The 26,763-nt window shown below is 44.8% G+C and overlaps 2 protein-coding genes across 2 annotated transcripts; one reads left to right on the forward strand and one right to left on the reverse strand.

Annotated features, from left to right (window-relative positions):
• Window positions 1-1,364: 1,364 nt before the first annotated feature.
• Window positions 1,365-10,212, reverse strand: supt7l (SPT7 like, STAGA complex subunit gamma). The gene is made up of 5 exons (XM_088909443.1): window positions 10,084-10,212; window positions 8,153-8,596; window positions 6,580-6,904; window positions 5,231-5,468; window positions 1,365-4,554 (listed from the first exon to the last, which is right to left on the reverse strand). The coding sequence occupies exons 2-5, from the start codon at window positions 8,560-8,562 to the stop codon at window positions 4,286-4,288; spliced, it is 1,242 nt and encodes a 413-aa protein (XP_088765569.1). The 5' UTR covers window positions 8,563-8,596; window positions 10,084-10,212; the 3' UTR covers window positions 1,365-4,285.
• A 330-nt stretch (window positions 10,213-10,542) lies between these two features.
• Window positions 10,543-26,189, forward strand: slc4a1ap (solute carrier family 4 member 1 adaptor protein). Its single transcript, XM_088908842.1, has 14 exons — window positions 10,543-11,459; window positions 12,410-12,608; window positions 13,320-13,448; window positions 13,785-13,845; window positions 14,501-14,640; window positions 15,976-16,136; window positions 16,953-17,022; window positions 17,549-17,738; window positions 18,570-18,678; window positions 18,803-19,016; window positions 19,903-20,001; window positions 21,626-21,702; window positions 22,744-22,816; window positions 25,422-26,189. The coding sequence occupies exons 1-14, from the start codon at window positions 10,560-10,562 to the stop codon at window positions 25,469-25,471; spliced, it is 2,472 nt and encodes an 823-aa protein (XP_088764968.1). The 5' UTR covers window positions 10,543-10,559; the 3' UTR covers window positions 25,472-26,189.
• Window positions 26,190-26,763: the final 574 nt, after the last annotated feature.

The raw sequence follows: 26,763 nt of genomic DNA on the forward strand, positions 1-26,763 counted from the left end.
CAGCATGGATGAGTGCATTTCACACCGCAATAAAAGTAAAATGTACAGTAACTTGTAGAACCTTCATATTACATCACAAAATAGACTAAATTTCCAGGTATGCGCAGCGCCATATAATGAGATTCAGAAATTGGCCTCAAAACATCCAGTGACAGGAAGCAGCCTTATCACATTGTAAATGAGCAGGCTCGTGAATACGTCCCTTTTAATCCAACAGAAATATTGCTCTCAACTTTTAGATGGTTTTGTAGACAAATACTACTTGTTAAGTCTGCATGCAGATCACATTGGAACATTTCTGCGGTATAACCTGTACTTACTGTCTTGTACATCACATTACATTAGTCATTAAAGTGACTAGTGAGCCGTTAATTCAATTCAAAATTGATAATTTTTTCCTATACCACCAACGAATTTATTTTGTTACCAAGATTTAATAACCAGTTGGAGAAATTGGGGCTGCAGTTCTTCTTTAATGTCAGATTGTGTTTGCTGGACATCATCACTGCACTGTATCGCAACACCGGACAATTAACATGTTGTGTGCATAAAGGTGAAGAACTAATCATTTCATTTTTACACTGGAAACAAACCAGATACCTCCCATTCGTCACTAACAGCCTTTTAATATTTTATTTTCATCTCTTTAATTAACGGATCAGGCTGCAGGGTGGCAATGCTGTTGTCAGATGTCTAATTAGTCTGGGATGAATGAGAGGTTTCAAGACTTCCAAATTCACTGCAACATGCTGTGTAATCCAGAATGTATGAAGGCAACAAAAAGAAATATAAAGAAAATTATGGGATAAAAAATATCTCATATATTAAATATAACTAATTTCATAATGTGATTTTTCCTTAGAATCCAGTCAGAGACAATTGCTTAATCGGAATAGTCCAAATACAGGTTTCTGACAGTTCTCACATTAACATGCATGTTTATGTAAATGGTAATTAATTCACTGTTCCTTTGTTGATTGATGTATTTCCACTCTTTTGAACAGATGCCAGGCAATAATTGCTGTCTGTGTTATTTTATTTGCAACTGTATCATTGTAAACAGAAGCAAATGTGTGTAGCACCGTGAGATGCTTGTAGAAAATAATTGGCAGAGATCATGAAAATAAATATCTGAGCACATATCAGCATGTTTGTTTTTATCTCACAATGTCTTCCCAGCAACAGTCAAGGGCAAAGCAGCGACACAAGGACCTGAAGCTTTCTGTCACTACCACACCCTGGTTAGCAACAAAATCTGTTTATCCAATTTGATTGCACACATTTTAGATGAGGACTCCAAGATGTCGTCATTACATGCATTTCACTTACTTTATTTCCTAAAATATTTTAGGGAACAATATGGCTTCATTACTTTATTACCGTATTCTGTTATTAAAAAGTAGCACATCACATCAAACGTTTGGATTCTTCTCCTTGGTTCCACATTAAGGGTCACTGGAGAGGACATCACAAAAAAGGGGCAAACTTGCTCCATTCTTCATCAATGACTTTGAGTCAACAAATCCCAATTAAAACTGCATTGTTTATTTATGTGAAGGACTGACCATCTACTGTGTGTAGCCCATTACGCTGCGCCTAGTAAAAATATCCACTTCCTTCCATTGATGTCCCACTGGCTTGACTCACAGGTAATGTACTGTATACACATTTTCTAAAGTGAATAGTTTTAATCAAATTTTGAATGCTCAAACTGAACACTTCTCTGGGTGCAAATACAAAATCCCAAAGTAAAATATGTTGACTGAATGAGTATTCACTCCCTGGGTCAACACTTGGTGGAGACATGTTAAGCAATTACAGCTGTGAGTGTTGTAGGATAGGTCTCTCTATGCACACTGGGGATGGAGCAATTTTTCTCTCATTCCTTCTCAACTTGCTCAAGCTGCGTTAAGATGGTAATTGTGTACATATCACATTTAACACAGTAACCTGTGAGGATAATACAAACATTTAGGTTAAACTACAGACCAGAAGAGTTACTATTATACATTACAGACGGTCCTTGCAAAATTTATGGATGACACTTAAGATAAATATCTAAAATATATAATGGTCAACACAGTGGTCAATAGTAATCACATAGATAATAATTAAAGGGCATAAGGAACTAAAAATGTGTCTTTTCCATCATATAACACAAGGGTAGATATGCAAATACTGTACCTAACTCAACAGTGTTCCATTGAAAAAGTTTGCTAAATAGAGTACAGGAAAAAAAACAAAACAGAGGAAATGATGACAAAAAAAACTTTCAAAGCAAATGATCAAAAGGACAAAAATTAAAAAGAACAGCTTTTGTCTCTCTCAATCAGTTCACAAGTGCTTAATCTAAACACAACAGCCCAAGATGAAAGCTGTCCTTTGAAATAAGTGAAAACACTGCAGCAATGAGCCTGGAGGGCTTCTTTATTAGAACACAGCTCTTGCTGACAATGTAGCCCATTTCCATCAAATTAAGATCTTTCTCTTTCATCTAACACATCAACTTCACTTGCTCAATGCCTCTGACAATCACAAAAGGGCTTGCATTTAAAAATATTTTGGATTTTTCAAACTACCAAAATATGTCCATCTTGACTTTAAAATCAGATCTCATGATGGCTAAGTGCAACTCCAAACATGCAAGCACTTTCACGTTACAAATGCCATTTGTGGACCAGTAGGCGGCAGTTTCCCCTCTGAAAGAGTTTATTATAGATCCTGCAGCCTTTTATGCAAGACTGTGGGTATCTTACTCCTGCAATTGTATTGGCTGTGCAGTGGAGCTGCTCATTCAAAATGGCTGCTGTGTATCACCTGGGTGGGGATGCACTCCACTGGCGGACGAAAGGGATCCCCTCTGTTAAGCAAAGAGCTATAAAGAGGTATAAAGAGCTATGAAGAGTAAAGAGGTTACAAAATACTATCAAATCAAAAGCAATTATATACAATTATTATATCACACAAATCAAAGTACCTCCATTAGTGTAAACAGCAAAAGAAAAGTGTTATAAACCCTACCTATCTGCCAGCCAAGATGATGCAAAAAGAACAGCAGACTGCAAATGAGATGACCACAATGTTTCGTAAATTAACATTTTTATTCAAAGCTGTACTCCAAACCTGTAAAACCATGCAGAGGGGGAAGCTAAGATAAATGTCTTGCTGATACTGTATGTAACAGTCCAGAGATAACAGTGTCAAGACTAGTCTTGTATATGAGCGCTGTACTCTGTATTACCACACCTCAGGGATTCACTGAATTAGGCCTTTTACCAAGCCCTCATAGGCACACACACTACAAAATAATTCATCTGTGGAGAGGTGATATTGCATTTTTAAAATGCACAAGATTGCATTTTATATAATCTAATTAAATGCCAGAGATCCATTAGATTTGATCTGAACTGAGGGATGTTTTTAATGATTCCATTATAGAAATAAGTAATTCCTTCTGAGGCAATGTGGATACAAGACTCTGAGACATGACTCTACTTACTGTGAAAATGTGTTTTAGAATAAAAACTAATTGTAAATCATCTGATTAACTAAGCTGCTTATTAATATATGTTTACAGCCATCACAGGTGGAGGCTGCTAGTGATAATTCAGTTGAAACTTGTACAGTCATAACGTAGCAATTCTTGTGGCATCACGTAGGCCTTTAAAGTTCAAAATACTGTACATATTGGATTTTACTCTACAAAACTCGTAAGACTTCCTAATTGTAACACACAGCCAGAATCAAATGCAACACGCCAGGAATCTCCAGCTCTGCTGCTCGAGATCCCCACTCCAGTTAGTCTTATAGTTTGACTATAAGTCAGAACCTAGACTTCAATAAACTCTGTGGTACTTAATCTAAGACATCACTTGCTTATTGATCACAATGCAATTGTTTCATATTTTTAAAAACCGGTGATTTAAAGGTGACCTATACAACCTGCTGAACTGGAATTCATGAACAGATGCTTTTGGTTGGTATTGCTGTTTGTTCTTGTTTCTCAGTTTGGTAGTGCCGAGACCCAGAGGCTCTGCCCGTTTTACTCTCCAGTCCTGCAGAAGCCATCCTGAATGGACTGGGCAATGTAATAAGAAGATGCTGAGCTCTGAATCAACTCTGGAATGGCCTGAGCTGTAGGACAGGAAGGGCTAGTTATATTAACCAAGCCTCAGCTGAACTAGACACGGGCCGGGGAGGAGATACGAAGCTGTGCAGACGAAGTCTCAGATATACGCAGAGAGAATGAGAGGGGCCGAAAAAGAGACCGGGTCAGCGCCAGCTCTCACATCTTCTTGAGCCGTTTCTTGGGCCGCTGGTTAAAGACAGGGGAGGTTCCCATGAGACTGTCCGGGGAGTGGGAGCCGTAGCTGGCTTCAGAGCCGGCCCCCCCGGGTGACGGGGGCATGCCGGCTTCGCTCATTGTGGACATGGGCTCTTCAAACACGTCGCCCCCCAGCACGGCGTGCCCCGACACCTGCCCCTCCTCCCCGTCCTGCGGTTCCATCTTCACCTGGGCCAGCTGCCACAGGGGGGAGCTGGTTCCCGCCGCACCTGTGGACACAAACCACACCAGCCGCTCAAGGTCCACCCAGACCTTCAGACCACCTGCTGCAGGCCAATCGCCAAGTACCCTCCGCTCCATCACAGGACCACAGTGAGATTGATGCTTTATGCACTTACTGTAACTGGTCCTCAGGTGACCAACAGTGCTGCCAGAGATTATTTCAATTACTGGGGATTAGCAGGAACACAGCCTTCTGACAGAATGGCGTGCCACACAATAAAGTGTGTCACTTTACTGAGCGCCACAACTGTGTTAAAAGTGCTCGGATTACAAGCGTCTACAAACTTGAGTTTTCTGATTGGCTCCATCATATATGAGCCAGAGACAGCGATAAGAAAGACATGACAAAAAAATGACAAATAGCTATTAAGATCAATAATTTCAATTCTACATTATCTCTACAGAATAGGAATATTATGAATATTTAAACCGCAGATAGATAAGCAGGTCAGTTAAAATTGGATTCTGATGCCTTAACTGTTCATTTTCCACATTTCAGGACATTGCTGTAATCAGGTCTGACCAAACTGGTGCTGCAAACATGTTAAGATGGGCTGTCAAGAGATGTGGACAGACACGTCTACCACTGAGCTCTTCAGGGTACAGGAGACAAAAGGGCGAGTGTGTTCAGACTCAGTGTTATGCACAATATTTTCAGTGTACCTCCAGGGTGTGGGGAGTTCTCCCCCTCCAGCCCGGTGGGCAGTCTCTCACTGGGGGCCCCCAGGACCCCAATGGGCAGGGCCTGGTCCCCGGAGGCCAGATCCGCCTCTGGCTCCTCGCTGACGGGGAAAGCGATGTCGCTGAGCGGCTCCTCTTTGATCTTCACTGGCTTCGTGTCCTCGGTGGCTTTCTCGGGGTTCACCAGTCGCTCGTACTCCTCCGAGAGCTCCCTGCTCACCTGCACAGCCAGGACAGAATGCACGCAGCCATCGTGAATTGCTCACGACGACGGGCACGATCGGGCACTTCGAGTTGGAACGTCCAAATGAGCTTTTACAAACTCTGTAGTGTTGTCAGGTGTTCATGCTTTTATTCTGATATTTAATTGTATTTGAACAGTGCTTTTCATCACAAAACCACCCCAAGCACTTCGCATACACAGGAGGGGAACCACTTCATCTGTCAATGAAGTGCTGCGTCCACAAGGGTGGTGTCATACAAGCAATCCACACCAGCCGCCGCCCCGCACAGCAGGTCAGGTGGAGGAGTGAGGAACTGCTTCACCAATTGAATGGAGAACTGTGACTGATCCCACTTAATATGGTAGCCGAGCACAGAGGATATATACATAATATCCCACTTCTCCAACCTGAATTAGGTGGTGAATTAGGTTGTTCCTGTTAACTTTTTTAACCCAAAACATGTCCGACACTTGTACACCTCCTCCCTCTTGTCCCTTATGAATGAGTAGCAGTGGAAATACTCCTCTACACTCGGTTACTCACCGTCACAGATAACACTGAGGGTCTAACTCAAACCTGAATGGACAACTTTATCCTGGGAACCCCTATGTAGGGAAAACCAGCTTTCAACAGGTGGCACCAATTCCCTAAAAAACGTGCGCGTTTAGATACTTTATTTTCTCCCTATTTCTGGCAAATGTACACATTATTTACTCTCTGAATGTTGCTTCTCTGTCAGAGGAACTTTAGTGAGACTGTTTAAGTAGGACATAGCCAGGTCACCCCAATTACCACCTTTACCACTATGAACTATACTGACCAAGCAGAGAAGACTCATGGGCTCATTTACCAGATGATGGCACCTCCTACAATACAGTGTCTCTGCTGTACAGTGTCTTGAAATACATCATAGACGAATTCACATGTTGAATTACACATTCAATAAACACACCAAAAATGTAAGACAAACCAGTTGAGGTTGGTGTGATCAATGAATCGGACGGCTGCCACAAACTGCAAAAGCTTCTAAAAACCGCCGCTGCCGGTCAGGGCGCCGTCGCCAGCCTCCCGCCTCTGCGGTCAGAAGGGGAGCAGAGCAGCTCTCACCTGCAGCATGTAGCTGTGGTAGTCCTTGATGCGCTGCTGCCAGAAGCGCTGCAGTGCCAGCACGCTGCCGATGCCCACCTCGTGGAAGACCTGCTCCACCACGTCCGGGAAGGGCGTCGTGCCCAGGCGGGCCTCCCGGTCCACGCCCACGCGCAGCAGCCGGCTCAGGCGCAGGTAGTGCTCGTGCGCCACGTCCGTCAGGGTCTCCAGCACGCTCTCCTGCGCCGTCTCGAAGCCCGCGTGCGCCAGCACCGTGGCCACGGACTGGTACAGCAGCTGGCGGCAGGAGGGCCAGCTCAGCTCCGTCACCGGCTCTCCTCGGCCCCTGAGCAGCAAGCACAGACTCACAGCAGGGCGGCGCGATACTACAGCAAGTTATTTTACTTCTAGAACTCTTGGGGCACGACTTCGTGACAATGATTTTCATTTGCGTATTTTATTGCTTATGAGCTTCAATTATTTGTGACTGCCAATGTAATTTGTTCACAATGGTGACAGCGCAACTTAGGGAAATTAAAACATTTATTTTTTAACAGAATTATAATTTAAAAATATATAAATATTCCATAAAGATCATTTTTAAAATCCAGTGACAAAACGGGGCAGCAGCAGTTTCCTTCACTGCTTAATTGCTGAAGAAATGAAGAACCTGAAACCTGAGCAGGAAGACACACATGGAAACTATGTGGAAGAGCATTTAAAAAGAGAACAGGATCCACTATATTACACAAAGGGTCATAGGAGTGTGGAACAAGCTGTCCAGCCATGTTCCTGAAGGCGAAACACTGGTTTCTCTCAAGAAACAGCTGGTTGAGACCCTCGGCTCAATTAAGCACTAGTGCGCTGGATGGGTCGAGTGGCCTCCTCTCACTTGGAAGCGTTCTTCTGATCATGTCTATACAAGGCGGTGCTCTCATCAGTAGGTGTATGAGGGCTGAGCTGGAGGCAAGATGCACTGCGGGGCTCTTCAGGAGAGCCGAAACGCATCAGACAGCAGCAGAGTGACCGCTGGCTGCAAAACAAGACTGCCAAACCAGAGCGCTAGGGAAACTCACGAGCCAAAGTGTCTGGGGAAATGCTGTGGAAGACAGTTTTTGTTTTCTTTGTTGTTTTTTTTTCCAGTGCTGGCACACTTTATTTTAACCCAGAGACTTTCCCTGTCATTTCTTCTTCAACCTGTACCAGGGAGTTACTGGAAGTTATTCCATGTCTTAGCACTTACAGCTATTACATAATTTCCTTCTATAAACTTAACAATGTTTTCCTCTTCTTGTTTGTGTACTCAAATCCTACAAAAAACAAGGCACACAAATCTGTAGGCTTGCCAATTTGGTTAACTCATGGTTTGCTCACAGAGATGGGGCAAGGGATGGTTAACACCATTTCAGCGTCTGGCTGGTTATCTTAACTTCTTTCATCTCTTCCCTGTCTTTATTGCCCCCTTCATTGCAAGCTTGTGAGACTGAGGCAGCAGTGTTCAACTGCACGGGTGGTGCAAACTGAGAAATGAAGAAAGTGCCCTTAAAATGAAAAGGCAGACCTAAACCCCACGCAGCTTGCACGGAACACTCACTTGTAGAAGTCACTCTCGGGGTCACTGTGGCGCAGCTGGAAGGGCTGGTGGGGGGCCTTGCTGTCGGGGGGCAGCAGGTCATCGGGCAGGGCAGGGGTGGCGGGCCGGGGAGGAAGGGCGTCGCTGTCCTCGGGCCGCCCCGCCCCCTCGGCCTGGGGCTGGCCCTGGGCGGCGGCCAGGAGCCCCCGGAGGCGGCGGGCGTGCTGGCACAGCTGCACCGTGTGGATGGTCAGGCTGCAGGGCTCCGAGGGCACGTCCAGCATGGTGGTGGGGCGCGGGCGCTGGGCGGAGGGCTGGTGCAGGGGGGGGTCCTGCACCTCCACCGAGCGGAACTCCCGCTGCAGCAGGTCAAAGGAGCTGCGGCTGGGCGGCGCTGCGGGCGCTGGGATCTCCCCCCAGTACCGCATCATCGTGCCACCTCGGCCTCGAGACAAGCTAGCAACACTGCCGGACACACACACACAAAACAGTAGACTCGTGTTAAACGGCACTAGAATCAGACAGAAGGCTTTGCTCTCTAAGGTAGGGGTTCCCAAAACGAGGTAAAAGGACTGTGGGTGGCCGAAAATGACAGTCCAGCACAGGAGTTCCCAACCCGAGTCCTCTGGGTCCAGAATCCAGCAGGCTTTCTATGTCTCTCCATAAGTTCGAAAGACACTCTTCACCTGGGTGTTAAACTGACTCAATTAAGGTTTAACTGGGCTGATCTTTTCTTTCTCCACGGCCTTAAGCCTTACCAACGACCTAAAGTGGCGCTGAATATCCCTATGGATTCCAGACTCCCAGGTAACGAGGTGAGAACCTGTGGTTTAACATGTTCCTACAAAAGCGTGTTTTGAACCACAATACGCCGAGAGTTAAACCAGTTCTCTTCCTTCATGAGCTTTCTTCTAGCGAATGGAAATTGTTTAAGTATGCTTATTGAGGAGCTGATGTCCTAGAGTACAGCTGTCAAATCCTGGTCCTGAGAGCTGGTGTCTCTATAGGTTTTCACTCCACCTCAGCTCTCAACACGCTGGTTACGGTGTTAACAGCCATTCCCAGCTCTTCAGGTGCTGCTGCTTAAAAAACCCACAGGCACACCAGGCATCCAGGACCAGGATGCAAGAGACAGTCCTTCCTGGAGTATTGTGCCTTCGATTACTTCCTAGATAATAACAGCATTCAAATTACTATATAGTGATTAATTTTTCTTGTATTTTAAAAATCATAAGTTCCTGAAAATTGAGAGTGTGTACAGAAAGCACAAGCGTGAAAAGAAGTTAAACAGCTAGTAAAGAGAGAATTAATGCCCATGTTGCCGATACACGTTAACGCGTTTAGTCCCTAAATGATCTGCTACAGTAACGACAATGTTACTGCACTCTATGCATGCATGTAACATCTATTACGCCTATAGCGTAATTTCCGTCCCTCGAGTTATGTTTTTACTTTTTTTTTTGTTTTGGGAACTCATATCCTACAATTAAAGTTGGGGCTATAGGATTTCTTCTAGAGAAGTACTATAGAGTTAGACATTAGTCTACACAACGCACACAAACACGCAGGTTAGCCCCTTTGATAATAATTCGTAATTTGTCCTTGGATTGGAAGTTAGGTGACGCTTAACACTATGTACTATATTTTTAGTTCGTTATATTTTATTTTTTTCGGCGTCTTAATTTCGGATGAAACCATACTTTTTAAGTTTACTACAGGCTTGTGAGATTGAGGCGTGGTTTTCAACTCAGCGGACGGTGTAAAAATTGAAAAAAGAACATAAATGTTAACATAACCGTTGTAATTAAAGTGTATAAAAAATCGTATCCATACAATTATTGACTTGCAGTTATGATACCCTACTAAAATAAAATGTAGGTTTTTGCTTACATTACAAAACTGAAACTTTCAACCATCAGTGTTTAAACAATAGACCACACAAAACCACTCACCTTAATACGATTTGTTTAATCTTGAATGCCGAACAGACAAATTTCAAAGTGTCCAACTCGTATTTTGATTCGTATGGAAACAATTACTCATTAAACAATAGTTCCTAAATTATTCGTCGCCTTCAACATTATTATGATTTAGTGATGAGATATAGAAAGCGATATCTGTTGTGGCAACATGAATATTTCTAATATTATTATTAATTTTATTACCCGTGTTTAATAAATTAAGAGAATTATAGACCAAATAAAAAGTAATAAAAATCCATGCTAGTGTTTTCGGTGTTATTGTTCTCACAAATAAGGAACACGTAGAGGTTAATTCCACGCTGAAAACCAAAAATAATCAGTAATAATGTACACAAATATAACCTTAAACGTTACTTATTTAAAAGTCTTCTGATGTGGAACCTTTCTTGATTAGTCTCTACTGTCCCTAAAGCGGAAGGAAATATTTTGCATTTGTACCAAGAAGCATGGCGGAAGAAGTAAATGTAACACGAACATTACAGCAGCAGCGTGAACTTACTGAAATTGAAATGAGTGAGAAAGAAGAAAGAGAACAGCCCGATAGGGTTATTTTGGAGAGGAAGGGAGGAGAAGGGACGAATGAAACCCACGCAGTGGAAGATCCGTTTAAGAAACCTGACGTTTTCAAGGCGCCTTCCTTGCCTGTAAAGAAACCCGGAGCAGCTGCCCCGGTGTCCACTGTCGATGAAGAACTCGTTGTGGAAAACAGTGTGAAGTCTGTAATACCCGAAGCCACGCACACAGGTAAAGAAGGCTTGGAATCAGAAGAGGACTGCTGTACATCTGGCGATGGCATTTTAGAAAACGGCAGCGACACGACAAACGACTGCAACCAGACAACCTCCCCGATAAACGCGAAACCCGTAAAGGATAACGCAGCCAGCGCAACAGTACAAGGTCTTGCAAGTGCGCAGGTCCCCAAAGCCAGACTCCCATCCAAAGTATCGGACGTGAAGTTTAAACCCTGCCCTCCTTTGCCGTACACCGAGCCGCCCTGGGGCGGTCTGGCAGAGACATCTTACTACTTCGAAATTCTGAAAAATGGCTCCATCCTTGACACGGTACCGCTCACCGAGAGGAGCTTCTTCGTGTTTGGTCGGTTACCAAACTGTGATGTGTCCCTGGAACATCCCTCCATCTCTCGCTACCACGCCGTGGTCCAGTACCGGCGGCGCGCTGGAGAGGAGGGCGTGATCGGGGAAGAGAAGGGCTTCTATGCTTTTGACCTGAGTAGCACACATGGCACCTTCATCAACAAGAACAAGATTCCGCCCAAGACCTACATCAGGCTAAGAGTGGGCCATGTGCTCAAGTTTGGGGGCAGCACCAGGCTGTTCATCCTGCAGGTAAGCCTGCAGACACACGAGGGTGTCTGATTTCCTTTAAATCTCTTGCAGAGTTTGATTATTCAAAGGTGTTGCACTGTGCGGTCTTCCATGCACAGTAAATGATATGCTTAAATGAACTTCGGCTTCAACAACCTGGCGGATTAGTTCGATCCAGGCTCCCTGAACCCAAACTATGACTATACCTGCAACTTGGATATAGATTAAGTGTTTAATCAGGATTTTAAACTAAATGCTAAACTAAATTTAATTAAATTTAAATTTAATTGCAGTTTTAAGTGATGGAGAATTAAGTTCCTAAATCCATGTTAAATGTTGACTTTGCAAATAGGGAAGTTGTTAGACATAACATCAATGTGGTTCAGGTGGGTAGCTGCGTCAGCATGCTAAGGCTACAAAAGAACAAGTAATAGGTTTATAAAATCAATGTGTCACACTTCTCATGGTGATTATAAAACACATAAGCACTCACATACAGTCCAGTGTGAATGCGATACTGCTTCTTTCCACCTACAGTTTCTGTACACTATGTACGAAAACTCTCAGTGACCTCTTTCAAATGTTGGTTTATGTATCATTTAGATAGGTACTCTTTCTGAATTCATATCTAAATAAATAAAGCATGGCAATGAATAAAGATGGGCTTTTGTTGTTTTGTTTATTCAGTTTATTTTTCTTGGTACTAAGAGCACCTGTAGTGTCGTCCATCACAAACGATTTTCAGAAGGCTACAGCTGCTCAAATGATGAAATCATTTAGCTTTTGCTGCGTTTTTAATTGACTAAAATACAGTTTTTGGTTAAGACTCAGTCCTGTTCGTTAAGCCAGGCTGCTGTCCATTGCAAGAAGGTTGTGAGCCCGTGCTCTGGTCTCCTGTAAGGCGGTTTTAGAAGGAGACCTAGTCCCCTGCCTTCCTCGCGGGAGAACTGACCGTTTGTCTCCCCTCCTAGGGCCCAGAGTGTGACACGGAAGCCGAGTCGGAGCTGTCCATCACGGAGCTGAGGGAGCGCAGCCAGAGGCAGCGGGAGGAGCTGGAGAAGCGGATGATGGGAGACGGCTCGGACGAGGAAAGGGAGGGAGAGGAAGAAGGGGAGAGCAGCACCAGTGGGAGCTGTGCCAGTGAAGAGGGCAGCTGCACCTGGGGAATAGGTGAGCCACTGGAGCACGCAGCACAGCCCCAGTGGGACCTGCTGAGTCTGGTACTTCACCAGTTCTCTTACCATGGCACAGGAACAATAGTCCTCCTGCCTTCTACTTTATTGATGGCACACTAGTTAACAGCGTTTCATGATTTGCTAAGCACACGCAAACACTGGGCTTGAAAATTAATTTCCACTGGTCCAATAGTATATATCCAGGAAAATCAAAATTGTCTGTGTATGTTTACACAAACCGAGAGGTTAGGCAGGGAATCATTAATACCACTGAAGCCTGGACTTACACAGTCGGTGATTTCAGCTCAGTTCTGCTGTTTGCTGACGCACTATTAAACATTCATTGGATTCTTGTATTTTACTAGAAGCTGCTTCATTCAGGGAAGTTTCTTACTTAGCGTTAGTTTTACTGCCCGAGAAAGGTGGCATCAGCCACAAGCTTGGGGGACATAAATCCTGGAATCAGGAAAAAAAAAGCAGGTTCAGAACCAAGAATAGCAGCAGTCCTCATTACTAAATAAAGGTGAATACATTGATTTCAGATAGGCATGACTTTCAAGAAACGCAGAAGTCTTCTTTCTGGGTCAGCAGGCCTCCTCTTAATCGCCCTCCTTTCACGATTTAATTTTCTGTGAAGGCAGTTTGAAATCCATTTTCTGTCTCATCTCTGTCTCTTTTGTGTTCTCTCCATTTGTTCTCCCCCCAGGGGAAGATGCGCTTCCAGAGGAGGATGAGAACGCCGAAAATCCCTTCGCCAGTGAGTTCCAGGAGGACCCAGAGGCCCTTTACTTGAAGGACCCCAAGAAGGCCCTGCAGGGGTTCTTCGACAGGGAAGGTAGGGGAGTAGGTGCTCTTCGCTCAGTCCGTGGACATTAGCGGTCTAACACATCCACAGTCCGTGAATACCAGTACCTCGTCCCCCGCCGTTAAACTGAAATCACCTGGTTGCTTATTATTTCTTTGGAAAGTGTGGGCCAGAAATGTGCAAGTGCAAGTCTTGTGCAAAAAAAAAAAGTTTTACCAAGTGACGTCTTGTGTGGGACATAGTGAGCGTCGTTACACATTCTAGCATGTTGTTAATGGTCTTGGCATGTATAGCCTTGGTTATTATTAATTATACGAGTCTAGTAGATGAGCAAACCGAAGGCTGAGCTTTGCATGGTGATTTCAGGCGAGGAGCTGGAGTACGAGTATGATGACAAGGGCCGCAGCACATGGGTCTGCAGAGTCAGGTAAGGCTGCCCGCCTCCTTGTTTCTCACACCCATCCTATCCCAGTACTGTCCAGCAGCTGCAAGAGACAAAGATCTCTCTGTTCTGCTGTGCAGAGTGGCTGCTCTGTGTTGCCCAAGTGGGGCTGCTGGTGCAGAGCGGAGGCTGTGCATCTCAGATGGGGCTGCTAGTGCAAAATGGCTGCTGTGTGTCTCTCAGATGAGGCTCACAGGAAATTCTGAGACAAGAATTAATGTACATCTTTCATCTCCCTTCTGTTACTGTGTTTCTCTGTAACTAGTTGCTTGATTAGTGAATCAGCTAGGTCACAAGTCACGCAGTTTGCAGGAAAAGACTTAATGATCTTTAATTTTTTTTTCTTCTTGTCATATTTGTGGAATTATTTCTTACTTTAATTATTAATTATTGTTTCTTTGATGTGGGCTAGGTGTTTCTCTCCCGAGATAAGCTGATTTTTTTTATCACATTTGTCCATCTGGAAAAGAAGAATGTTTCTAGTTGAATTCTGTCAGAGAAATTAAACTGACTTCTCAGTGTGTTGAAATGCTAGTTGTGGTTTCTCGAATATTTTAGAAATGTTGACAGCCCAGGGCCTTGTGCTTTGTGAACTCAGTGTGGTAATACTGAACTGACAGCCACCATGTGCTGTGCCCAGGTTACCAGTGGACGACGCGGTGGGCAGACAGCTGGTGGCAGAGGTAACCCACACGGGGAAGAAGAAGGAGGCAGCCATACAGTGTGCCCTGGAGGCCTGCCGTATCCTGGAGGCTCGCGGGCTTCTGCGCCAGGAGGCAGGTGGGCACTCGGAGTCACGTCCATGCTACAGTGGGGTGTGTTGGGGGGGGTCTGGAACAAGCTGCCCAGCCGTGTAGGTGAAGCCTCTACACTAGGATTCCTTCAGGTAACAGCTGGACGAGATCTTCCAGTCAGGGCAGGAGGCACTTTTTACACAAAGGGTGGTGGGAGTGTGGAACAAGCTAGCCAGCTATGTTGCCGAAACCGACACCCTGACTTCTTTCAAGAAGCAGCTGGATAAGAACCTTGGATCAATTAGCTACCAAACGGGCTAGATAGACAAAAGGCCTCCTCTCGTTTGTAACCTTTTCAGGTCCTTATTGTTTTTGCTCTGTGTTTGGTCTTAACTGCACTTTTCTTGCAATCATGCATCTCTGGCTTTCCCAAGCAACTGTTTGCAACGCATGAGGACTTACTGCTGCACAGCTGTGTCCTCTGGTGGCCAGTGAGTCTCCTGATTTCCCTTCAGTCTGAGTACAGTCGTACCCAAGCACAGTATATATTTTGTGGAACCGTTTTGTGGAACAACATATAAGAAATCATTTTTCCCCTCGTAAGGGTTAATGTAAAAGAGGGGCTTAGGTTGTGGGCCTCGGAAATGCATTCTTCACACTCAAACAAGAGGTGGTCCATTTATTCTTACAGTAAGTGTGGACAGCATGATAAAAGTTATCATTTCCCTTGTTTCTTCACACAAAATGTTGGATGTAGTACTTCTACTTCTACTGTACAGTGCATGATCCTAGTATAGTGTGGTAATACACATAACACACAGTGCATTAGAGTGTTAAAATGAAAGTACAACACTGTGTTTACTGTGAGATGTAAAGTAGTTCTGTGAGTTTGTTCTCTTCACTGAGTTCTGCCTTATCACTTGAACAGCGGGGCCACGTATTTGCAAATCAACAGAGAAAGAATCAATGTATATCCTAGGTACACTTGCACGTGCATGTCTGGCCTGCTCTGGGCTACCATATTAAACGCAGCAGTAACGCCACCTGAATCTGGGGCTGGAACATCATCTTCTGATGCTACAGCAGTACAGGTGAAATGACAGGTCTTTTACGTAACATCTTGGAGCCATGGTAGCTCGGACGGCAAGGGTGTCTAGCCCCTGCCTGGAAGGTCCCGGGTTCAATGCCAGGTAGGGGCAAGCGATGTAGCTTGATTTAATTCCTTCCAGACGGCTCCCAGGACCACTCAGCCTCCACTTCCAGTGTCGGATGGTTGAGGAAAATGGTGGCCTCCCCCCCTTCCCCCATGGGCCTTTATGGCCTGAAAAGGGGACCTAACCTACCCACCTTATGTAACATCTCGTTTCTTTCTGTCGGCCAGTGTCTCGCAAGAGGAGGAAGAAGAACTGGGAGGAGGAGGATTTCTACGACAGTGATGACGATGCCTTCCTGGATCGCACCGGAGCCGTGGAGAAGAAGAGGAAGGATCGCATGATGAAGGCTGGCAGGATCCAGGAGAAACCTGAGACCTATGACTCCCTGGTGAGGAGAGAGAAGACCCGGGGTCTTGGAAACAAGTCAATTATTACAACTTGGAGCGGTGTTACACTGGGCTGTAATTGTTAGGAATTCTTTCCATCAGTAGAAGTAAATGATTGATCCAGCAATCCTGACCATTTAAATCTGAGAACAGGGGGTCACGTCTTTACACAAAGGGTGATGGGTGTGTGGAACACGCTACCCAGCAATGTTGTAGAAGCTGGTTCCCTGGCATCTTTCAAGAAATAGCTGGATTAGATCCTTCGATGAATTAAGATAGTAGCAGACAAACGAATCAGATGAGCTGAATGGCCTCCTCCCAGTTGAGACCTTTCGGATGTTATGACCTAACTGATCCATAGCAAATAACCCCCAACACTTTCATTTCTCACCTATTTATTGCTTGTTGTATACAGTATATATATATATTCCATAGCAAATCTAGGCTTTTTAGCAAGTAAACAAAGCTTTTTGTTTTCCCAGCTAGCCATCACTGATTCGGCTGAAAACCGAGTTGAGTGTTTTACATGTCATCTACGTTTACATGATAAATATCAGTACCTTCTCTGAGAAATGGCCTGCAGTTTTGCTTGCTGTTTTTAAAAGGGCAGTTCACCACGTCTAATCCCCGCATTAGAAATATGTAATAATCTTTGTTTTATATAGGTTACAGGTCTCTAATCTCAGCCGTCTAATAATCTTTATTTTCCGTAGTTTACAGGTATCTAATCCCAGCCTTGCACCTAAGTGGGCCTGGGTGATTGTGAATTTCCATGTGGTTTCTTTAAATAACACTTTTTGAAATAAATGCACTTTCAGGTGGTCAAGCTGGAAGATGTGGAGAGAGAGCTGGCTGAAACCGAGCAGAAGCTCAGCAGTTCCGGAAAGAGTGAGTCAACACCACCTGGGTTTCACGTCTCCTCATGCAGCACGGCGCTCGCTGGCTCTCCACCGCGGGCGCTGGGCACTCTGCTGCACCGTGGAGAAGCCATCCCAATTAAAGCAACAAGATTTTCCTTGAAATAAACCTCCCAAAGCATGGTTTGCATGCCCAAAGTCAGACCTGATTTTCTGTCATTTTCAAAAATTACTTCTTAATATTTATAGTTGCGTGAACTGGAGCAGTTTTAGAATGAGGATTTAACCTTGACCTACAAAAACCTTATTTCATTAAGGTTTGTCTCAGTTGTTTTTGTGTGTGTAATCTCATACGATTATGTAATCGTCATGAACAGTTCTACTAATGGATTTGATTTGCATAGCTGATATAACATCTTGTTCCTGTTTTGTTCTTTCACTTGGCCTTTACAGTACAGTCACAGGATGTGTTATCACAGGGCGGCAGTTTTAAAACGAAAAGTGCTTGATGTGTTTCTCACCTGGCGCCTGAGTGACCTCTGCCCTTTCCCTCCCAGGCTCTGACCCCTCGTCCTCGGAGGACCCCCTGGACGCCTTCATGTGTGAGGTGCGGAGGGGGGCTGCCCTGGACAGCATGGCACGCAAGAAGCTGCACGTCCGCGTCGCCGAGCTGCGCAGGGAAAGGCAGCGTCTCCAGAAACTCGTGGAGATCACGCGCCCCACACAGCTACCAGCACTGCAGCCCACGTGAGAACGGGGTACATTTGGGGTTCTGTCCTGAAGAGCTGCTGAAACCCTCCTTCTCTTGTCTCAGGGTTCTGTCCTTCTCTTATTCACAATGGGGTTCTGGACTGTTAAGTAAAAGCTGTATGAGATACTTCAGTTAAGGAATGTGTGTGCTTTGTTGATTATCCTGTGTGTTGTAATGTTATTCTGATTGATCATCAGAAAATCTGTTACGGTGGAATACTTTAAATGAAACTATGAAAAAAGATTAGTTGGGATGAATAAATTCTGCGGTTCTGATTCTCTTCATAATTTATCCCCACAAGAATCAAGTCAATGCTAACTGCAGAGGTCTTATTGGTTTAAATTGTTATAAGGTGTCAAGTGATATCTAATGACCTGTAGGAATATTTCATCTGAGTAAGTGAACAATCAGTTTGTACAGCTTTTAAAGTCTATCTTAAGGTAGTTATCCCTAATGTTTATTGCACTTTACAGTTACTTGACAGATCAGTTAAGGAGTGGAAATTCCTCTAGCATTAGGCTGTGATCAAACGAAGTATGTAGCAGAGTCATAAAATTGGCCACTGTAATACTGCCCTTGTGTTCTGGTAATCTGGCCGTCTCCAGGTCCTCAGCCAAGCTGCAGGACAGGAGCTGCATGGTGAGCAGACCAACATGAAACATGCAGGAGCTGGTCCTGTTGAACTTCTGGCCTACAGTTGCAGGGATATTTTTCTCGTCCAGTGGCTCCCAATCCCACTGGGTAGCGAGGAGCCGCTGCAAAATGACGCAGAACAACATCTGCCAATTAAGTTCTTGTTTCTGTGCATCTCCACCTGTTCTCCCCAGGGGTGGCAGCCAGCCCACAGAGCCAGAGAAGCCCAGGAAGCTCTGCTTGCCCATGTTTGGTGCCATGAAAGGAGGCAGCAAGTTCAGGCTGAAGACTGGCACCATAGGGGTGAGTTAGGGGCACCAGAGCAGGGCAGGTGGTAGAGATGCACTGTCAAATCCCAGCCGCTGTCTGTCACCTTGTGCTGGTTTCTTCAACGCCTGCTGTGCTTTCGTTCCCTCTTCCGCAATAGCGCTTGCCCCCGAAACGCACGGACTTGCCCCCCGAGCTCCTGAACATGAAGGAGACCCCACCAGGGCAGGAGGAAGAGGAGGAGGAGGAAGAAGAAGAAATGCCTGCGTCGCAGTTGAAGGACAAGGCATCGGACAGGCTGGGGCCAGAGGAAGCTGGCACATCCTTCCAGGAACAGGAGCCATCCGAGACGCGCAACTCTGGGGATTCTGGGGGTGAGGATTGAAACTGTAGGGCCCAGAGAGCAGCTGATGCACAAAACATGAGCAAACTGGCTGCAACAACAGTAAAAGAGAGGGAGGCTGTGGTTCCCAGGGTACTTAACTGAATAAGACAGAGGTAATTCAGACTACAAATGAGCCAGAGACTCTTAAGACTTTACTCTGGGCTTTGTTACTGCTTGTTTACTTTGTTAGAGATTCAATACCGATTCCTAGTGATTGTATTGATCATTTGCTACTGATCTTTATGCCACTGTTATTATGCCTTATGAACAAAAACATACTGCTTGGTAGCATAGGGTAACACAGTCAGTATTACAAAAATAAAAACTTAAAGAATAAAAAAACTCTGAATTGGATTCATCGGGGAGTTCAGATCGCCAGAGGTCTCACTGATTGTTCTTCTCGTCTTCATGTTGACTGACACAGCACTTGTACCCAGTTCAGACAGCAGGTGGCAGCAGACTGCTGAGTGGCGAGCTGCCTGGGGGATTGAATTGAATTAACCTTTATTGCCCCTAAGGGAATTTGGATGCACGGAGAGCTCAGGACAGCGTCATCAGCATTTAAAGCAGTGCTGCTTACCTCATGTAAAGATAAACAAAATTACATATTAGCCTCTCTGGGTCTTTTTATTTTTTATGGATTTAGTGATTCACTTTCCTAAGAAATGTCACGCAAGCTTTAAATGCTTAAAATTGATAGTTAAAATGTTGGCTTACCTTGTATTTATGGGAAATTACTTTGCCTCGTGTTCTCTGTGTTGTAAAAGAAAATTAAATCGGCCTCCGCTGCCGAGGAGGCAGCTGAGCTCTCTGGAGGTTGAGTAGCCCTGTGATCCCCAGCAGGCAGGCTGCTGACTCCATGTCTCTGTGTTCAGGGAGGCCCCATGCTGCTGCCCGGCTGGAGTCCGATACAGGGGATGGAGAGATGGGACCCCCTGGCCCTGAAGCCCCCAGTACCGCCTCCACACCCCAAGGTACCCGTCTCCCACCCAGAGCCCCTGTTGGCATAGCCTGGGCCCTGTTCTCTCAGTCTGGCCCTCAGCCCCTCCTTCCTGATACCGACTGGCTTCAGACAGTAACGTGCCCCTGGCCTGGTCATTTGAGTTTTACACCCGCACCACGTAAGGGTTCGCTATCTTTTACATTGTTTCTCATCCTTCAGCAAGCTGAATAGAATTAGATAGGAGGGACAGTGATAATCTTACTTGATCACTAAAGCAATTATAGTAATGACAGTAAAGAAAAAATATTGTACAAGTGGGGTAAAGTATGTCTTTGTGGTTTACAGGTTCTCAGAGGGTTTTTCTAGTCTAGGGAAACCCACTATTTTAGAAAACAAAATAATTTAAACTATCAAAATATGACTGAGGCCAGTTAATAAAAGGTTTTCAAATGAAGACTACACAGAAGAGCATGTAGGACTAAGAACAGAAGGCACTTCTTTACTCAGAGGGTGGTGGATGTGTGGAATAAAATTCCCAGCCATGTGTTTGAAGCTAATGCCTTGATTTCTTTCAGATGAGATCATCGGATCAATTAGCTACTAATGACCAAATAGAATATATTAGCCGAATAGCCTCCTCTCATTTGTAACCATTCATATGCTCTTCTGAATCTCTAGATTTCCTGTTTCTTCTAGTCTGTATGAACACAGATCTGTGTTAGCTAGAATTTTACTCTAAAAAAACAGTTACATTTTCTCTGGACAAGGTGGTCTGCAGTATGGGTAGTTAAGGGAGCTGTGTACAGTGAGGCTGTGAAGATCAGGTGATCTTTGGAGTGAGATGCTGGTGACTGAAGAGTTGTTGAAACTATGGACAAGGAGGCTGTGGAGTAAAAGTAGTGGAGTGAGATTATGTTAAGGAAACAGTGGCAGGAAGGCTGTGAAGATCAGGTGGTCATTGAAGTGAGATGAAGGATGATTTGGAGGGTTAAGGACTCTGGATAAGGAGTCTGTGGAGATCAGGTGGTCAGTGGAGTGAGATGATGGTGATTTGGAGGGTTAAGGACTCTGGATAAGGAGTCTGTGGAGATCAGGTGGTCAGTGGAGTGAGATGATGGTGATTTGGAGGGTTAAGGACTCTGGATAAGGAGTCTGTGGAGATCAGGTGGTCAGTGGAGTGAGATGATGGTGATTTGGAGGGTTAAGGACTCTGGATAAGGAGTCTGTGGAGATCAGGTGGTCAGTGGAGTGAGATGATGGTGATTTGGAGGGTTAAGGACACTGGATAAGGAGGCAGTGGAGATCAGGTGAGTTGTGGGGTGGGGTGATGGTGATTTGGAGGGTTAAGGACTCTGGATAAGGAGTCTGTGGAGATCAGGTGGTCAGTGGAGTGAGATGATGGTGATTTGGAGGGTTAAGGACACTGGATAAGGAGGCAGTGGAGATCAGGTGAGTTGTGGGGTGGGGTGATGGTGATTGTGGGTAATTAAGGGAGCTTTGATCAAGGAGGCAGTGGAGATCAGGTGGTCTGTGGTGATGGGTGGGTCTGGGGAAAAGGTTCCATTTGAAGGGTCATCCTGTAAATTACCCTCTTGTGATGTGTGTGTGTATATAAGCTCCTTGGCCTGAGAACAGTGCTGTCCCCCCATGTGCAGGGCCCGTGCGGACTGGCGATGCGAAAGCAGCAGAAACAAGTCCCAAGAAGAAGAAGAAGATGTGTGGTCCCAGCAGGGTGAGTTCCTGCATCACCTCAAGAGTAGCTTCCTTATCCTATCATATCCATAGTGAGACTTTGCCCTGATTCCTTGTGAATCATCACCCATGGATTAATTTGATATTTTTTTGTGTACTTGCACACAGGTCTGTTGTTAAATACACGTTTGCATTTGTCAAAGCTTCAGACATGTTGCAGCCAGACATGCAAGACATTAGACATTTCAGCTCCTTTTATGTTTAAAACAAGACTGAAGGGTAGTTTTTCTTGGGTTTCTCAGGTTTTCGGGTTTGCGCTTAATTGACGCCTTGCATGTTGTTTTGTTTTTTATAATACTGCTGTATGGTTAGATTGACTGGAGCTTTTTGGACAATACAAGGCTAAAGTGACTTGAGCACTATGAGAGTATAGGTTTGTTATCCTTAACTAAAAGAAACGTCTGTGTAGTGGGGTATTTGTAATTGGTTGTGAAAATTATATTAGAGAGGCTCTCTTGACACAACCATACAGACTCCTCTCAGAACTTACAGTCTCCTGATACAGGGTTCCCACGGTCATGCAAATCCTGGAAATATTGTGGGAAATGACATTTCATTTTCTGGACCTGGAAAAGTTTTGAAAAATGTCCATTAAGTTTTGGAAAAGTCATGGATTTTTTTTTTTAATTGACCCAAAATTATCATGGCTGTATCATATAATTTTGTTCATAAGTTAGCAAACTGCGGTGTTGCCGTTGCTGACATCACACGTTATAGAGCCGCATCAGACCCTCTCGCGGGAATTTTATAGTGAGCCGTAAGCTAGCCTACCGCCCATGTCAAAACGCCGGGTAAATGTGTTTTCAGCGACCTCTGGTTAGCAGGTGGAAAAATCCAAGCTATGGCTCCAAAAAGATGAAGACCCAGGACGTGCGAGATGTAAATTATGCAGGAAAAGAAGTTATGGGAAAATTCCTGGAAAAGTTTTGGAATTTTGTTGGTAAAAATGAGTGGGAACCCCGTTGATAATACTGCTCTCTCTCACCTGCTGCTGACCATTGTTCTTCCTCTGTCTCCCCAGCCGCCCGCTGGCCTCCTCTCGGCCCGGTATCCCGAAGACGACCCCGACTACTGTGTGTGGGTCCCGCCTGCAGGTACATCCGTCCTGGCAGGCTCTCTTCACAGCCCTGGGGGAGTCAGGGTTGCGGACTGCTAGGCCGTCAACACGGAAAAAATGCTAATTCATGTACCATTAAGAAGCAGAATTAGTTCAGAGACGTCGCTGCTAGCTCTGGTGCCCCAGAGTACACTCTCCAGAGATCGTGCCTCAGAGGTTATGTTTAGGAAAATCAATGTGTGCTTAGTCATGCTGGAAACACATAAAGCCCAAAGATCTAATGACATCTAGATTTCTGATTTGTTTTGTAGAGGAGCTGTTCAAATGAGAGCATCTGGACACAGATCTGAACAGTCCAAGTATACAGAGACCATTTACCAGTATTGAAGATAGCTTATGTCATTATGGAATTACAGGTGACAGGCAATAATCTCTCACAGTTCACAGTGCTTCTATATAGAGATCTCTGCATGTCATCAGTGCAGGCCAGCCTCACAATCTTCAGGACTCGTTTGTTCCTTTGAATTGAGTTTGCATGTTCTGCCCCATTCCCATGCAGGTTTTCACCAGGTGCTCTAGTTTTCCTCCCTCCCTCTAGACATGCTGCCTGGGTTAATTGACATCTCTAAATTGGCACAGTGGGCTATTGACACCTCATCCAATCACCCAAGCTCTGTATGCTTCTGAGATGGGACCCCTGATCATAAGCAGGTTTGCCGATGATGGGTGGAAGGTTTATTTTTTTAACCTTGATATTATTAAAGCGCTAATAATGTCAGTATGATGCTCCACAAGCACTCTTTATGCACTGTATATGACACATTGACTAGACACTGGTCTTCTGTAATTTCACATGTTCCCAGGCAGCATTTGAGATCTGAGCTGGCCCCTTTCAGAGTCAGTCACAGTGACAGAAACTTGTGCAAATATGCTCCAGCAAAGGTAAAGATTTACGTACCGGTCGTGGACAGAAAATGGAAACACCAATGTAAAGTCACTTAATAGGGTGTTGTACAGCCTGTATGTACCATGCAGTAGTCTGAGATCTACTAGAAATGGAGATGGAAAACACGGTCATAAAAGCACAATGGGGCTCAGACATGGTGACTGAGAAGACCCTGATAAATGGCTAACATCTGTGTCAGGCTCAACATGTGGTGACCACATGTGCTCTGTGGATAGGGACATTTTCATCCTGGACGAAACCCTTCCTGGCAGGAAAGAAACGCTGCAGAATGGGATGAACCCTGAGATGATCCCTCAGTACCATCATTAGCGATTAGCACTGACCTTGTCTTCAAAGGGAGCAAGTGCACCCAAACCTTGCCAGTAAAAGCAATGGATCCAGAGCCCTTGACTGCTAGAACCGGCACTCAGGGCTGTAGGCGCTGTAGGTTGGCGCCACACATGCACTCATCCAATTGTTGAGGGCATGGTGAAGGATGATTCATCTGACCTCATCACATTTCTCCACCACCTGTGCGCCACTGCGCCACTGGACTCACAAACAGGCATTTCCAGGGGAGATGAGCAGAATGAGCTGCAGCCTGACTACGGTGGAGGTCTGAGGACTGTTTATAATGAAACAGTCTGCTCATGCCCGTGGTGGAAATTGGCAGTAAAATGACTAGCAATTGCTTGTTTGCTTTGCCTTGGTCTTTGAATTAATGCACAGCTATCACGATCCTATCCTGCAGTGTGCACTTCCACCCCCAGTTTTCCTCTGCTGATGACTTTCCCGCGGAGCTGCATGCTGACATCGCCTTTGACACAGCTGCTCATAAAACATCAGCAGGTTGAGATGTCCTGCTCAATTAAAAATACACCAGCTAGGCCTGTCCAGCATTTTTGTACATGACCCTAAGCATGCTAAGATGCAGTTTGCTTAAAGAGTTGCAAGTCTCACCTGTGTGGAAGCCCTTGCTTTCATTATATTTGTTCCTCATTTATCCAGGTGTTCCCATTTTTTCTGTCCACTGCCTCTGGTACACACAAGCGTCTGGTTCACATTTTCTGTTCCATTTCAGGCAGCATGGCCTGATCTGGTCAGAGTTTTTGTTTTACTTCTTTTTTTGAGAAAATGAAAGCAATAACAGTTGGCAGAGATGCAGAGGGAGGTTTTTAAGATGGAATTTGAATCAGGGTCTTTTTCTTCATGTTTCCTGGAAAGAAAAAGTTTTCCAGTGATACCCATGTCTTAAGAGGGGAAAAAAGGCTGTAGGCCATGTTTATTTTTAATAACATGTTAATTTGGTTACTGATCTGAGTTTTAACTCTGTATGGCCAATGCACAGACAAACAGGGAGAGCAAATGTTGCTTGTGTGACAGGGCTCAGGGCAGATCTTCTGGTGCAGCGGTGCTCACCGATGTCTAGGGAGTGGCGCTGTGCCCTCAAGTGCCCATCGAGTCCCAGCAGGGCCATAACAGAGCTACACTTGTCACACTAGCTCGGCTAAGGTGGACAGCCCTGCCTAAGTGAGGAGGAGGCCATGCAGGAATTTTTTTGCATATGGTTCAGAATGAAATCCCCAGAGAAGTGCTGATTTGTGTGTCTCCTCCCGCTGGTTTCACCTCTCTGAGGACAGGTAGGTGCTCTCTACACTTGCACTTGCTAACCGCAGTTTCCTTTGCGTCCCAACAGGTCAGACAGGGGACGGCCGGACTCATCTCAATGAGAAGTATGGGTACTGAGGTCAGAAGTCAGACACCCACACAAGAGGGACTGGCTCACAAAGAATTTTTCTTCTTTCTCCCTCCATCACTACATTTTCCCTGATCTTGCAAAACTGCCACCCTGTTAAACACTGCACAGGAGAAAAGGGACTGAGAGTCTTCCTCGTACAGGAACGTACTGCCGGATCTGTCACAGAACAGCAGGGTCTCGCACTGGCCCTCATGTCTTAAGAGCCAGAGGTAACGAACCTGTCAGCATGTAAGTGTGGACTTGCAGATATCACAAGTCATCACCTAGCCCCGGGTGACCTTTGACCTCCATTTAATGTGCTTCAGCATGTCAGTTTTCTCATTTTGCAGAAAGAGTGAAAAAAATCATTAGGCTGTTTCATTTGAACCATTTTTGGTTTCTGAATTATCTTGTTTGGACTGGAAGATGTAAGTGCACTACCTTCGGAACTGTTCTCTGCATCTTTAGGTGTTTTTTATTGCAAATGTTCACAAGGGTACAATACAAGCTTGTTTTTCTGGATCTTAACTGGGAGGGACTCCACTCTCTGACAGACTGGAGGGAATTATGTCCTCAAGCTATTGAGAACAGGAATAGTTTTTCACCCAACCTTGCTCTGACCACCCTGTAAATAGCGTGACGTCTCATGCTTAATATTAGAAGTCAATCATATCTCTGTATATTTTGATATTGCTGTTTATATAATAAATATTATACTGTATATAATGCTGCCATTTTCATCTCATTTCAATCCTTGATCTCTTAATATACTGTATGTAATACTACAAATAAGAAATGTCTGTTCGAAACTTCATTTCAGTTTCAAACTGTAGGAAGCTTGTATATAAGTTAATTTTAGATACCATAGTAGTTCCCAAAGTGGTATAGGGTGTTTTGAATATAATTATTGACATTAAATCATAAACACAATTGCATAGAAGCATGTTTTCAAATATAATTTGAAAGCAGAAACTACTTAACACATCCTCTTAACTTATTACACACCCTCCATCTTTGATGACGTATACACCTATTTATGTGTACTATATACACCAACCATGGTCTTGCATTCAGATGCCCAATTCCACCAGCCGCGCTTTTGACTCGTTTCTTTACACACCACTGACACCTGTGTGCCGCTGCAGTTTTGCCCCCACTGTATTCAGTGCTACAATCTGCACCGGCAGCGTGTGCAGCGCAGCAGCAGGGCAGTAAAGCAGGAGGCTCCACATCCTGTTCCTCACGTCTACTTTTCTGTATATTACATGGAGCATAAAAATCCCATTATTAAACTATGTAA

This window comes from Atractosteus spatula, chromosome 2 (genome assembly GCF_055471065.1).
Source record: "Atractosteus spatula isolate fAtrSpa1 chromosome 2, fAtrSpa1.hap1, whole genome shotgun sequence".
Lineage (NCBI taxonomy): Eukaryota > Metazoa > Chordata > Actinopteri > Semionotiformes > Lepisosteidae > Atractosteus > Atractosteus spatula.

Excerpts from the sequence above, each read along its gene's own strand:
- supt7l (XM_088909443.1), bottom strand. The coding sequence starts at position 8,562 with ATGATGCGGTACTGGGGGGAGATCCCAGCGCCCGCAGCGCCGCCCAGC. Across the intron at positions 6,905-8,152 it reads CCCGAGAGTGACTTCTACAA|GGGCCGAGGAGAGCCGGTGA; the intron begins GTGAGTGTTCCG and ends CTTGCTGCTCAG. Across the intron at positions 5,469-6,579 it reads ACCACAGCTACATGCTGCAG|GTGAGCAGGGAGCTCTCGGA; the intron begins GTGAGAGCTGCT and ends CTGGCTGTGCAG.
- slc4a1ap (XM_088908842.1), top strand. The coding sequence starts at position 10,560 with ATGGCGGAAGAAGTAAATGTAACACGAACATTACAGCAGCAGCGTGAA. Across the intron at positions 16,137-16,952 it reads CTGAGACCTATGACTCCCTG|GTGGTCAAGCTGGAAGATGT; the intron begins GTGAGGAGAGAG and ends ATGCACTTTCAG. Across the intron at positions 20,002-21,625 it reads TACCGCCTCCACACCCCAAG|GGCCCGTGCGGACTGGCGAT; the intron begins GTACCCGTCTCC and ends CCCCATGTGCAG.